Source organism: Halichoerus grypus, chromosome 7, assembly GCF_964656455.1.
Source record: "Halichoerus grypus chromosome 7, mHalGry1.hap1.1, whole genome shotgun sequence".
Classification (NCBI taxonomy): domain Eukaryota; kingdom Metazoa; phylum Chordata; class Mammalia; order Carnivora; family Phocidae; genus Halichoerus; species Halichoerus grypus.
The window spans coordinates 132,453,244-132,468,550 of NC_135718.1; the positions used below are offsets into that span (position 1 = coordinate 132,453,244).

General features: G+C 34.2%; 1 protein-coding gene across 5 annotated transcripts in view; it reads left to right on the forward strand.

The window, feature by feature from the left end:
• Positions 1–15,307, forward strand: part of KCNT2 (potassium sodium-activated channel subfamily T member 2) — a 375,975-nt gene that overhangs the window by 98,278 nt on the left and 262,390 nt on the right. For all 5 annotated transcript variants that reach the window (XM_078078345.1, XM_078078342.1, XM_036084475.2 and 2 more), the window contains exons 2-3: positions 6,479–6,558; positions 8,916–9,015. In XM_078078345.1, the coding sequence (XP_077934471.1) occupies positions 6,479–6,558; positions 8,916–9,015 (180 nt within the window). The remainder of the gene's footprint in view (positions 1–6,478; positions 6,559–8,915; positions 9,016–15,307) is intronic.

A 15,307-nucleotide genomic window follows, 5' to 3' on the forward strand; every position in this document is an offset into this window, starting at 1 on the left:
GTTGTTATGAGTTTTGATTGGGAGGCTGTTAGGTTTGTGATGGGGCTGTGCTGCCTGTGGTCATATTATGTAAATTTATAAGCCTTTCTGGGGCTAACAGCTCTATACTTCCAGAATGTATGTGTATATGTTTGCATGCATGTATATATGTTTATGTGTGTATGTGTACACATGTATGTGTGCATTGTATCTTGGGGGCTTCTGCGTGTGTGTGTGTGTGTGTGTGTGTGTGTGTGTGTTAGTGGGAAGAAGTAGAGTTGAGGTGAGAGAAAAGAAATGGACATGAGTTTGAAGTATCTGATCTTTTTCTTGAGGTGGTGGTGGTAAGATGTATAATACATATCAAACAGTTTACTACAAGCCTAAATGCTGTGTATTTTTGCTACTTTTTATTCTGTTTACAGTTCTTTGTTTTTTCTTTTCTCTTCTGTTCTCTTTTTTCTTTTTTTTTAATGGCTTAAACTACACCTGCCCCCTACTCATGCAGTTGGGTGGGTGTATGAAAAGGCAAATCTTTTCAAGGGTGAAAAAAATGTACCTTTACACTTATCCTGGCTTTCTTTATTTTTTGCTTCCCATGCAAAGTTAAGTTAAATGGGGTTGCTTACCTTTAATTCTTTTAAATAAAATTAGGGAGCACAGAGAGTAGGCCCTGCAAATGAACACTGCACATGAGCACATGAGGTTTTTAAAAAAATTTTTAAAATTGTATTTTATTATGTTAATCACCATACATTACATCATTAGTTTTTGATGTAGTGTTCCATGATTCATTGTTTGTGTATAACACCCAGTGCTCCATGCAGAACGTGCCCTCTTTAATACCCATTACCAGGCTAGCCCATCCTTCCACCCCACTCCCCTCAGAGCCCTCAGTTTGTTTCTCAGAGTCTATAGTCTCTCATGGTTCATCTCCCCCTCCGATTTCCCCCCCTTCATTTTTCCCTTCCTACTATCTTCTTCTTCTTTTTTTTTTTTTTTTAACATATAATGTATTATTTGTTTCAGAGGTACAGGTCTGTGATTCATCAGTCTTACACAATTCACAGTGCTCACCATAGCACATACCCTCCCCAATGTCTATCACACAGCCACCCCAACCCTCCCACCCCCCACCACTCCAGCAACCCTCAGTTTGTTTCCTGAGATTAAGAATTCCTCATATCAGTGAGGTCATATGATACATGTCTTTCTCTGATTGACTTATTTCGCTTAGCATAATACCCTCTAGTTCCATCCATGTCGTTGTAAATGGCAAGCTTTCGTGTTTTTTTGATGGTTGCATAATATGATCTCACTGATTGTTCAGGCCTTCAATCACTCACAGTTAATGCCTAGTGGGTCCCAAGTAATATTTGACATGCTAAAGATACAATCATGAACAAAACAAAATAGAGTTCTGGCCCTCGTGGAGCTTACATTCTGAAGGACTTACTTCATATAACTACGAAATGCTACTGTCATCATCATGGAATATTACTGTATTAGTTTTGAAGGATTGCCATAACAAAGAGCCAGAAACTAGGTGCCTTAAAACAACAGAGGTTTATTAATTCCAAGCTCTGGATTTTAGACGTTTGAAATCAAGTTGTTGGTTGTGCTATGCTCTTTCCTAAGTCTCTAGGGGAGAATCCTCACTTGCCTTTTCAGCTTGTAGCCCTAGGTGTTCCTGGGATTGTGGCCAGTCTTTGTCTCTGTCTTCACATGGCCATCTTTCTTCTTTGTCAGTGTCCAAATTTTCCTCTAATAAAGATACCAGGGTATTGGATTACAGACCCATCTTACTCCAGTATGATGTCATCTTAATTTAACTAATTATGTCTGCAATGACTCATTCCCAAATAAGGTCACATTATGAGGTACTGGGGTTAGGACTTCAACATATCTTTTTAAGGGACATAGTTCAACACATAGCAATGACTTTAGAAAAATAAGGGTACATTTACAATAATGTATGTTTGGAAAGGTGTAATTCTCATAGGTATAAGCCCCATTTTAGGTTTAGTAGTGTGGTCAGAATAGAGTGAGAGAAACTTGGCAGTAGAACACAAAGAGATTTTCTTTTTTTTCCTTGATCTTTGGAGTCAGAGCACCAAACATAGAGTTAGAGGGATACACCAATTTAAAAGCACAAAAATGATGCCAGGTGCAAAGTTCTTAAGGCATGGGGGGAATTGCAATGGAGCTTTGTCCATTAACTTAACATCCAGATGTAGATTTTCCAAAGAAAAACACCCAGCAATAAATACATAGAGAGACTAACATGTATCCACTGAACCTGTCTGCTGAGGCCAGAAAGTCCAGGCAGGTATTGCCTTGTTTGACATGAGTATAGTCATAAAAACTCATGCATGGACTCCGTGACCAATATTGCAGACTCAGAGGGAGGTAGGAAGGGACAGCACCAAATAGAAATCGGAGAAGAATCTTCCTTTGGTAGTGATCTACTACAAGTTCCAAAGAGAATATCTGCAAAGGTTTGACATCCTACAGAGCCCAAGGCATTATTAGCACTTGAAAAAAGTGAAATAGTGTTTCTGAAAGAACAGTGTGTGGGTAGCCTGGGTCAGAATTATTTTTTGTGTGGTTAAAATGGTAAGACCTATCTTAGTAAAGAAGAATTTTAAGAGTGAAACAAGGAAATTAGCTTTTAACAAGATCCTGCATGATTCTTACACTAAATTCAAGTAACCAGAGCACCAGAAGGAAAAGAAAAGAAAAAAAAAAGTAACAAATTAAAGTCAATATTAAGGCAAATTAACAATAGTTACACAAAACATCTTTGTAGTAATCAGAATTGTTACAGTCTGTAGAAAAATCTGGAGAGGTTTTCAATTCATATATTTTTTCAGTTCATATTTGAAGATATTAGAATAATCTAAAGATGATAGCACATCAATGTGCTAGTTATTTATGACTATAGAAGAAAAACTCCTAAAAATATAAGAAAATGAATCCACCAGTAAATTACCTGAATAATTCATGACTACCAAAACTAGTCCAGAATTGAAAAAATAATTGCATTATAGAAAAACTATTAAAACAATTCACCAAACCAATGTCAAAAAAAATCCCCAAAAGGTACCATCAATTTGATAGAATCAAGATAGGCTTTTGAAAGCAATCAATATCCGTCCACTCCTGATAGGATTTTTAGTAAGATATAAATGTTTATTGCAATTCCAGGGATGACAATATAATTATTGCTAAAGCACAAGAGGCCTTCTAAGAATGCATACCACAGTTGATATTTTTTCCTCAATAAGTGCTAGTCAACATAATAACAATTAAATGTAAATAAAAATATTGGAGATTTTTAGATGACGTGATTGTCTGTCTAGAAAACCCAAGCAATAAACCTGGAAAAAAAAGTATTACTGCATATGAAGGAATTCAACATGGTAGCTATTTACAATACTAAAACCAAAAGTTAAAGGTTAGAACAAAACACTTTAAAAATAGCAAACAAAATTATAAAATACCCAGAAATAAATGTCACAAAGAACACGTAGGGTCTATGCAAATCAAACAATAAAATGTTGTTGACCAATAGAAAGCTAATATTATTAAACAATGAAAACATGTCAATAGGAGAAGATACCACCTAGTAATTGTAATTCCATTTTATTTTTTTTATTAAATACAATTATAATTCCACTATTACACTGGGATAAATGTGACTAAAACTGTGGGGTTCTGGGGAAGGTCCAGAAAGAGTGCACTAAGTTGACCTATTTGGATGGAGGTAAATTCAAATAAAGTTAGTTGGAGGAGAGAGTTCAGAAGAACAAAAGGAAGGAAGGAAGGAAGGAAGGAAGGAAGGAAGGAAGGAAGGAAGGAAGGAAGGAGAGAAGGAAAAAAGGGGAAAGCACATTTAAATCTGGAAAAAGAAATATGAAGAGAATATTTAAAATAAATTAAAATCATGAAAAAATTAGGAAGGATTAACACTAAACTCTACTAAGTCCCTGAGTATTAGAGAACTCTATGGTGCTAAGAAGGTCCTCTAAGAATATACTAACACTAACTGGCTTTGATTCTCGGAAAAGTTGTTATTAAAAAAATAAAAGAAAGCTCTGCTCAATATTATGAGTAGTTAACTTAAAAGTCATTTTTCTGTACCTGAGAAAAGACATGGATCCAAAATTATTTTGCTTTGTATGTTAGCTTTAGGTTTAAAAAATACCCTTTGTATAAACTTATGCTTTAATATCTTATGTTCCCTGGTGATCATATGGTCTCAGAGATCACTAGATTAATTGTTTTACTTCACATAATATTATAATGAGGAGGGAATCTGGAAGTCATTTAATGAGAGAATTTATCTCATGCAAAATTGTCTTTACCTCAGGAAAAAAACAGTCACTGCATTTCAAGCTGTTATCCAGTCTTTGGTACATTTATATATATTGGAGAACTCTTCACTTCACAATGATAGCCATTTCAAAATTGGGTAATCTCATTCCTAATTCTCCTATTTCTCTATGATTAATCTTATACAATAGAGCATCATATTATGAGTCATCTCATTTTAATAGTGATGGCCACTTCAATATTTAAAGACAGCTATTCTGTTACTGCTAACTGTTCATATTTAGGCTAAACATTTCCAGTTCCTTAAACTTGTCTTCATATGAGATGCTTTCCAGATTCCTCATTATTTTGCATAAGGCTTTAAATGACCTAATTTTAGTTAAACCTCTGTTGTTTAGTTGAACCCAGTACTGAACTTCAGATATTATTGGAAGAATGGACTAATAGTCTTATAAATTTGATAACTCTAGAGCAAATCTTCATGGCCTTTTGCTGAATTACTTGCATAATAGCCATATGTCCTTTCAAAATTGCTTTTGTATCCATAGCAGATTTGAAATAATTTAGCTTGATATCAATATTAGAGTTACTTTATTTAAAATGAACTGCCTTTTCAGCCAAAAAACAAGTAAAACAGACTCAATGATGGATTTCTAAGATACTACTGGAGTTCTATGTCTCTATGTGTGTGCATGCACTTTTGTAGCATGTATGTTTATGTATGTGTAGGGATGCATACGTAAATGTTTTGCTAGAGGATATTGCAATTTTTTAATTGAAGTATAATTGACATACATTATATTAGTTTCAGGTGTAAGCATAATGATTTGACATTGGTATACATTGTGAAATGATCACCACAATAAATCTACTTTCCATTTATCACCATACAGACTTACAAAGAATTTCTTTTCTTGTAATGAAAACTTCTAAGATTTATTTTCTTATCAACTTTCAAATTTGCAATACAATATTATTGACTATAGTCACCTTGCTGTACGTTACATCCTATGACTTAGAATTCCACTTATATTTGTAATCTAAAAAACAAAACAAATGAACAAACAAAATGGAACAAAACTCAGAGATATGGAAAACAAAATGGTGATTGCCAGAGGGGATAGGGTTTGGGAGGTGCAAAATAGGTGAAGGGGATTAAGAGTTACAAGATAAAGTTTCTAGTTTATAAAGATCACATTGTAAAAATTTTGTGATATTAGGAAAAATGAAATTAAGTCTATTGTTTGTGTAAACATTAAAGTGCTTTCTTAGCTGTTTTAGAAACATGAAATAAGTGTATTTGAGACCATTTAATTAAGAAAATTTCAAATAAAAATAACATTTGATTATTAACAATTAAAAAATAACAAAAAACAATTAAAAAATAACAAATGATTTTTAAAAAATCATCATGAACCTAATATTTCTTTTCACCCAGTATTTTGAAAATATTAATTATGTCATCATATGAGAGAAGTTTGCTGGAATTTAGGGAGAAAGCAAATGTACTTATTAGCATGCTACTATTTTTTAGACTGTTGGTATTATTGTATTGTAGCTTAAATATATAATATTCGGTTCCTTAATTGTTTCATCTGGTTTATAACCTAGCTATGTTGACTTTAACATTCTACATGTTGTTACTACTCCTTTGTTGATCCATGTATATTTTAATATAAACTTAAATAAATAAATAAAGAGGTAAAATGTCCCATAATGTGGGTCCCAAATAGGCTCAAAATGGACGGAAAGGCTTTTTAAAAATAGATTTTCAGGCTGGTGCCTTAAGATTCTGATGCAGCATATCGGGTGGTGGTGTTCAAACTGGATTCTTCAAATACCCAATTGATTCTAATGACAGAGAAAAAACTTGTGAAAACACTGATTCAAAATTATTCCAAAGACACATATTATTGCTGTTTTGAATTATTTATACCATTCATTACATCTGGTAATACAGATAATTGAATTAAATATATGATATTTGAACTTATTCTATGTTTAGAATTAGAAAGTAACTGCTTCTCTCCAAAAAATTCAGTATTTTTACTCAATTTTCATTTTCTGTAGTGGGGATTCACTCAAAGTATATAATGCATTAAATAAAATTATTTTTAAATGTATTCATCTTAAGATTAATTATATTTTTATATTCTGCTTGCAGGGTACAAGTTGAATTCTATATGAATGAAAACACATTTAAAGAGAGACTAAAGTTATTTTTTATCAAAAACCAGAGATCAAGTAAGTAATTCATTTTATTCTCCTGTGTATATGTTTGTACATATTTGCCTAAAAAAATTCAGCCATGCAATCCTTTTGCAAAATATCTTTTATGTAGAATAAATATGATAATCTTTTCTGCCAGGCAGTAAAAGTTTAGAAAGCTATAGATGTTACATTTGGTGGTGTTAGGATTTTTGAATACCTGTAATTCCCCAAATCCCACATCAATAAGCAGACTTGTGAGAGGACCATCTGGATTAGTCAAGACATTTAGGAAAATAATTTAAATGTGGGTCCCCTTATTTTAACTGTGAGGGATACTGAGAAGGCTCTGACCAAACCGGAATAATTATCTGATTTATTGAGGAAGAGTTTAATGCTTCCCAATCATGCCTGATAACAAGGGTTTTCTGAAATGTACAGATTACTAGCACCCTTCTCTGGAGATTTTGAATCAGGAAGTGTAGGCCTCAGCTCAGAGTTTCACACTCCACTGATTCTTCTCATCAGATAAATTTGGGAAACATTTCAACTTCAAGAAGACATGAAATTGGCATAAGTCACTGACCTAAGACCATTCAAGGCTGATGTGTCAGTGATACTTGTCACCTTCCTGTAATGCCACATATTTTTTAAAAGCCATATATAATGAGTCAATATATAATTTTTCATGTGATTATTGCTTAAAATGTCAGCAAACAATGGAGAAGTCTATATTATGGATTGGTGTAGACTTTTTGTTCTTTTTGACCCTGGAATCTTCTTGGGGTGGTCTAGATTAAGTTGTGTCTCTATAGGGTCCAAAGAGAAAAGCCCAAGTTGTGGGAGTTTATCCAAATATCGAGTGTAGGGACTGTTTCAGTATGTAAGGCACACTGGTTAGAGATTCTTTTTTTTTTTTTTAGATTTTATTTACTTGACAGAAAGAGACACAGCGAGAGAGGGAACACAAGCAGGGGGCGGGGAGAGGGAGAAGCAGGCTTCCGCTGAGCAGGGAGCCCGATGCGGGCTCAATCCCAGGACACTGGGATCATGACCTGAGCGGAAGGCAGACACTTAACGACTGAGCCACCCAGGTGCCCCTGGCTAGAGATTCTTAATGGCAAGTTAGCTCCAGAGTTAAGGCTAATCATAGCTAATGCCTTTCCAACCTGGTTGTTTAGAATTTCTGAGGAAGTCCCACTAAGAAGTATTACCTAAAGTGGCTACATCATCTGAATAGGTTTCCTTGATTTTAATACTAACAATGCTATCTTTGCAGGCCAGAAAAGATAGATGCATTATTTGAATACTTCACCAGCAGCCAACTTTGATTAAATAGTCATTTGAGGAGACCAGTTCTATAAAACCAGGGCAATTTCATTAACAGTTTAAAAGACTTTATGAAGAAGCTAACCCATAAAATGTACCTAGCATTTTCATAGGGAAACCTAGGAAAAATTACACAATTAATAAGCATTAACCTTTTACTGTTAAGAAATGTTACTTCAAGTACACTCATATATAGCAGAGTAAAAAAAATGACATTTCATTTCCAGATTTTATTAAATAATAATTATAAGAAGACCTTTCTGAAAATTTTATTCATAATGCATCAATCAGATACCACCTGATAATTACAGGAAAGGTAATGCTTCTATTAATCAGACTTTAGGCATATTTTGCTTAATGTTAATTGCTCTTCTTCATCATCAAGTATTATAGGCTGCATAACTGTGACCTACACAGTTTTATAGATACATACATAGCAGTCTTAATACCCCCAAATATCAAAGATTTCATTGGTATTCAACCTAAAGTCAAAAGTAAGTTTCAACTGGTCGAACTAAAAAGTGTGTGTGTATGCATGTATTTTCCAGCAAATGCTATTATGACTCTTCTACAATTATATAATTACTAATTGAGAGTACATATATAATTATATACATGATTATAATTTCTCTATAATCAAATCCACAAGGTGTTCTGAAAGTAAAAGATTTATAAACTATCTGATGAACTTGTAAGTGTCTAGGTTTTCTAGCTAGCTAAAATTTATTCCAAAATTCATGGATATAAAAATGCTTACACTTCTAAGAATATTTGAACCAATCTTGATTGGAAATATTTTTGTGGCTTCTGAATGCTCAAACCTAGATTTATCCTTGGGTATAATATTCATTGCCATTTTCAGTGCATACAATCTGTCAATGTCAGTTTTTGTTTAAATATTTAGGTAATTAAAATTCAGCTACCTAAAATTTAAGAGTTTAGACAATTATAGTTTCTAAATACAATTTAAGTTCTATACTTAAAGTTGTTATTTTTGACAATTTTTTTTGGTCCTTCATGAACTAAGTTCAAATAAAAATTAAATTTTTGTTGTTTGTTTAAAGGTCTAAGAATTCGTCTATTCAATTTTTCTCTCAAATTATTAAGCTGCTTATTATACATAATCCGAGTGCTACTAGAAAACCCTTCACAAGGAAATGAATGGTAAGGTGTCTGTCCAAACTTCAACAATATTCTTTTTATTACTTTGAAATGGATTATAATTTAATTTATTTTTATTTTTATTTCAAGATTTTATTTAAATTAAAGTTAGTTAAGACATAGTGTAGTATTAGTTTCAGAGGAATAATTTAGTGATTCATCACTTGATATAACACCCAGTGCTCATTACAAGTGCCCTCCTTGATGCCCATCACCCATTTACCCCAACCCCCAACCCACCTCCCCTCCAGCAACTCTCTTTTGTTCCCTATAGTTAAGAGTCTCTTACGGTTTGCCTAAAAATATTTATTTATTTATTTATTTATTTATTTATTTATTTATTTATTTAGAAAGCAAGGGGAAGGGCATAGGGACACAGAGAGAGAATCTCAAGCACACTCCACACTGAGCACAGAGCCCATCCTGGGGCTTGACCTCATGGCCCTGAGATCATGACCTGAGCCAAAACCAAGACTCAGACGCTTAAAGGACTGAACTTCCCAGGTGCCCCTCTTTCTCTGTTTTTATCTTATTTTTCCTTCCCTTCACTGTGTTCATCTGTTTTGTTTCTTAAATTCCATATATGAGTCTTTCTCTGACTGACTTATTTTACTTAGCATAATACACTCTAGCTCCATCCATGTCATTGCAAATGGCAAGATTTCATTATTTTTGATAACTGTGTAATATTCCATTGTGGAATATATATATATATATATATATATATATATATATATATATATATCACTTTTAATTTATCCGTTCATCAGTCAATGGACATTTGGGCTCTTTCCATATTTTGGCTATTGCAGATAGTGCTGCTATAAACATTGGGGTGCATGGGCCCTTTTAAATAATTATTTTTTATCCTTTGGATAAATACCTAGTAGTGCAATTGCTATTCTCATTGTAGTTTTAATTTGCATTTCCCTGATGCTGAGTGATGTTGAACATTTTTTTATGTGTCTGTTAGTCATTTTTATGTCTTCTTTGGAGAAATATCTGTTCGTGTCTTCTTCCCATTTCTTAACTGGATTTTTTGTTTTTTTTGTTTTTTTGGGTGTTGTGTTTGATGAGTCCTTTATAGATTTTGGATACTAGCCCTTTATCTGATGTTATTTGTGAATATCTTCTCCCATTCTGTAAGTTGCCTTTTAGTTTTGTTGATTGTTTCCTTTGCTGTGCAGAAGCTTTTTATCTTAATGAAATCCCAATAGTTCATTTTTGCTTTAGTTTCCCTTCCCTCTGGAGATGTGTCTAACAAGAAGTTGCTGTGGCCGAAGTCAAAGAACTTGCTGCCTGTGTTCTCACTAGGATTTTGATGGTTTCTTGTCTCACATTTAGGTCTTCCATTCATTTTCAATTTATTTTTGTGTATGGTTTAAGAAAGTGGTCAGTTTCATTCCTCTGCATGTGGCTGACCAATTTTCCCAACACCATTTGTTGAAGAGGCTGTCTTTTTTCCATTGGATATTCTTTCCTCCTTTGTCAAAGATGAGTTGACCATATAGTTGTGGGTTCATTTCTAGTTCTCTGTTCTGTTTCCATTGATCTATGTGTCTGTTTTTGTGCCAGTACCATACTGTCTTGATGACTACACCTTGTAATATAGCTTGAAGGCCAGAATTGCGATACCTCCAGCTTTGCTTCTCTTTTTCAACATTACTTTGGCTGTTTTGGGTCTTTTCTGGTTCCATACAAATTTTAGAATTGTTTGTTCTAGCTCTGTGAAAAATGCTGGTGTTATTTTGATAGGGATTGCTGAATGTGTAGATTCCTTTGGGTAGCATAGACATTTTAACAATGTTTGTTCTTCCAGTCCATGAGCATGGAATGTTTTTCCATTTCTTTGTGTCTTCCTTAATTTATTTTATACGTGTTCTATAGTTTTAGGGTACAGATCTTTTACCTTTTTGGTTAGATTTATTCCTAGGTATCTTATGGTCTTTGGTACAATTATAAATGAGATTGATTCCTTGATTTCTCTTTCTGCTGCTTCATTATTGGTGTATAGAAATGTAACAGACTTCTGTGTTGATTTTACATCCTACAACTTTGCCGAATTCCTGTATTAGTTCTAGAGATTTTTTGTTGGGAGTCTTTTGGGTTTTCTACTTAAAATATCATGTCGTCTGAGATAAGTGAAAGTTTGACTTCTTCCTTGTCATTTTGGATGTCTTTTATTACTTTTTGTTGTCTGATTGCTGAGTCTAGGACTTCCAGTACTTTGTTGAGCAACAGTGGTGAGAGTGGACATCCCTGTTGTATTCCTGACCTTAGGGGAAAAGTTCTTCCTTTTCCCCCATTGAAGATGATGTTAGCTGTAATTTTTTCATATATTGCCTTTATGATCTTGAGGTATGTTCCTTCTATCCTTACTTTCTTGAGGATTTTTATCAAGAAAGGATGTCATATTTTATCAAATGCTTTTTCTGCATCTATTGAGAGGATCATATGGTTCTTATCCTTTCTTTTATTAATGTGATGTATCACCTTGATTGATTTGCAGATATTGAACCACCCTTGCAGCCCAGGAATAAATTCCACCTGGTCATGGTGAATAATCCTTTTAATATACTATTGGATTCAATTAGCTAGTATCTTGTTGAGAATTTTTGCATCCATGTTCATCAAGGATGTTGATCTGTAATTATCCTTTTTAGTGGGTTCGTTGTCTGGTTGGAATCAAGGTAATGCTGGCCTTATAAAATGAGTTTAGAAGTTTTCCTACCATTTCTATTTTTTGGAACAGTTTTGGAACAGAAGAATAAGTATTAAGTCTTCTTTAAATATTTGGTAGAATTCCCCTGGGAAGCCATCCGATCCTGGACTCTTGTTTGTTGGGAGATTTTTGATTACTGATTCAATTTCTTTGCTGGTTATGGGTCTGTTCAGATTTTCCCTTTCTTTCTGATTCAGTTTCGGTAGTTTATATGTTTCTAGGAATTTATCTATTTCTTCCAGATTGCCTGATTTGTTGGTATATAACTGTTCCTAATATTCTCGTATAGTTGTTTGTATTTCTGAGGTGTTGATTGTGATCTCTCCTCTTTCATTCATCATTTTGTTTATTTGGGTCTTTTCTCTTTTCTTTTTGTTAAGTCTGCCTTGGTGTTTATCAATTTTGTTAATTCTTTTAAAGAACCAGCTCCTAGTTTTGTTGATCTGTTCTACTATTTTTTAAATTTCTATATCATTAATCTTTATTATTTCTCTTCTTCTGCTGGATTTAGACTTTATTTGCTGTTGTTTTCCCAGCTCCTTTAGATGTAAGTTTAGGTTGTGTATTTGAGACTTTTCTTGCTCCTTGAGGAAGGCCTGTATTGTTATATATTTACCTCTTAGGACTGACTTTGCTGCATCCCAAAGGTTTTGAACTGTAATGTTTTCATTTTCATAGGCTTCCATGTATTTTTTTAAAATTTTCTTTAATTTCCTGGTTGATGCATTCATTCTTTAGTAGGTATCTGTGGTCTTTCCAAATTTTTTCTTATGATTGACTTCAAGTTTCATAACAGTGTGGTCTGAAAATATGCATGGTATGATCTCAATCTTTTTGTAGTGGTTAAGGCCTGATTTGTGACTTAGTATGTGATCTATTCTGGAAAATGTTCCATGTGTACTCGAAAAGAATGTGTATTCTTTAGGATGAAATGCTCTGAATATATCTGTTAAGTCCATCTGGTCCAGTGTGTCACTGTTTTCTTGTTGCTCTTCTGCTTAGATGATCTGTCCATTGCTATGAGTGAGGTGTTAAAGTCCCCTACTATTATTGTATTATTATCAATGAGTCTCTTTAAGTTTGATATTAATTGCTTATTTATTTGGCCACTCTCAAGTAAGGGGCATAAATATTTACAGTTGTTAGATCTTTTTTGATAGACTACGTTATTATGATATATACCCTCTTCATCTCTTATTACAGTCTTTGGTTTAAAATCTAGTTTTTCTGACATAAGTATGGCTACTACAGCTTTCTTTTGATGTCCATTGGCATGATAAATGGTTCTCCATCCCCTCACTTTCAATCTGGAAGTATCTTTGTGTCTAAAATTGGTCTCTTTTAAGCAGCATATTGATGGGTCTTATTTTTTTTTTTATCCATTCTGATACTGTATGCCTTTTGATTAGAGTTTTTAGTCCATTTACATTCAGAGTAATTATTGAGAGATATGAATTTAATGCCATTGTATTGCCTGTAATGTCATTGTTCCTGTAGATTGTCTCTGTTCCTTTCTATTCTTTGTTACTTTTGGGCTCTCTTTTCCACTCAAAGGGTCCCCTTTAATATATCTTACAGAGCTGGTTTAGTGTTCACGAACTCCTTTAGTTTTTTGCTTGTCTTGGAAACTCTTTTTTTTTTTTTAATTTTATTATATTATGTTAGTCACCATAAAATACATCATTGGTTTTTGATGTGGTGATCCACGATCCATTGTTTTCGTATAACACCCAGTGCTCCATGCAGTACATGCCCTTAATACCCATCACTGGGCTAACCAACCCCCTCCCCCCCCTCCCCTCTAAAACCCTGTTTCTCAGAGTCCATAGTCTCTCATGGTTCATCTCTCCCTCCAATTCCCCCCCCCATTTTTCCCTTCCTTCTCCTAATGTCCTCCATGCTATTCCTTATGTTCCACAAATAAGTGAAACCATATGATAATTGACTTTCTCTGCTTGACGTATTTCACTTAGCATAATCTCCTCCAGTCCCATCCATGTTGATGTAAAAGTTGGGTATTCATCTTTTCTGATGGCTGAGTAATATTCCATTGTATATATGGACCACATCTTCTTTATCCATTCATGTGTTGAAGGGCATCTCGACTCTTTCCACAGTTTGGCTATTGCAGACATTGCTGCTATTAACATTGGGGTGCATATGGCCCTTCTTTTCACTACATCTGTGTCTTTGGGGTAAATACCCTGTAGTGCAATTGCTGGGTCATAGGGTAGCTCTATTTTTAAATTTTTGAGGAACCTCCACACTGTTTTCCAAAGTGGCTGTACCAACTTGCATTCCCACCAACAGTGTAAGAGGGTTCCCCTTTCTCCACAACCTCTCCAACATTTGTTGTTTCTTTCCCTGTCCATTTTGGCCATTCTAACTGGTGTAAGGTGGTATCTCAGTGTGGTTTTGATTTGAATTTCCCTGATGGCTAATGATGATGAATATTTTTTCGTGTGTCTGTTAGCCATTTGTCTGTCTTCTTCAGAGAAGTGTCTTTTCATATCTTCTGCCCACTTTTTGACTTGATTATTTGTTTTTTGGGTGTTGAGTTTGAGAAGTTCTTTATAGATCTTGGATACCAGCCCTTTATCTGTAGTGTCATTTGCAAATATCTTCTCCCATTCTGTGGGTTGCCTCTTTGTTTTGTTGACTGTTTCCTTTGCTGTGCAGAAGCTTTTTATCTTGATGAAGTCCCAAATGTTCATTTTTGGTAGAATTTTTGTTTCACTAGCTTTTGGAGATGTATCTTGAAAGAAGTTGCTGTGGGCGATGTCAAAGAGGTTACTGCCTATGTTCTCTTCTAGGATTTTGATGGATTCCTGTCTCACATTGAGGTCTTTCATCTACTTTGAGTTTATCTTTGTGTATGGTGTTAGAGAATGGTCAAGTTTCATTCTTCTGCATGTGGCTGTCCAATTTTCCCAGCACCATTTATTGAAGAGACTATCTTTTTTCCATTGCATGTTTTTTCCTGCTTTGTCAAAGATTATTTGACCATAGAGTTGAGGCTCTATATCTGGGTTCTCTATTCTGTTCCATTGGTCTGTATGTCTGTTTTTGTGCCAGTACCATGCTGTCTTGGTGATCACAGCTTTGTAATATAGCTTGAAATCAGGCAACGTGATGCCCCCAGCTTTGTTTTTCCTTTTCAACATTTCCTTGGTGATTCGGGGTCTTTTCTGATTCCAACAAATTTTAGGATTGTTTGTTCCAGCACTTTTAAAAGTGTCATTGGAATTTTGATCGGGATGGCATTGAAGGTATAGATTGCTCTGGGTAGCATAGACATTTTAACAATGTTTATTCTTCCGATCCATGAGCATGGAATATTTTTCCATCTTTTTGTGTCTTCTTCAATTTCTTTCAAGAGTGTTCTGTAGTTCCTAGAGTATAGATCCTTTACCTCTTTGGTTAGGTTTATTCCGAGGTATCTTATGGTTTTTGGTGCTATTGTAAATGGAATCGTTTCTCTAATTTCTCTTTCTACAGTTACATTGTTAGTGTATAAGAAAGCAACTGATTTCTGTGCATTGATTTTGTATCCTGCCACATTACTGAATTGCT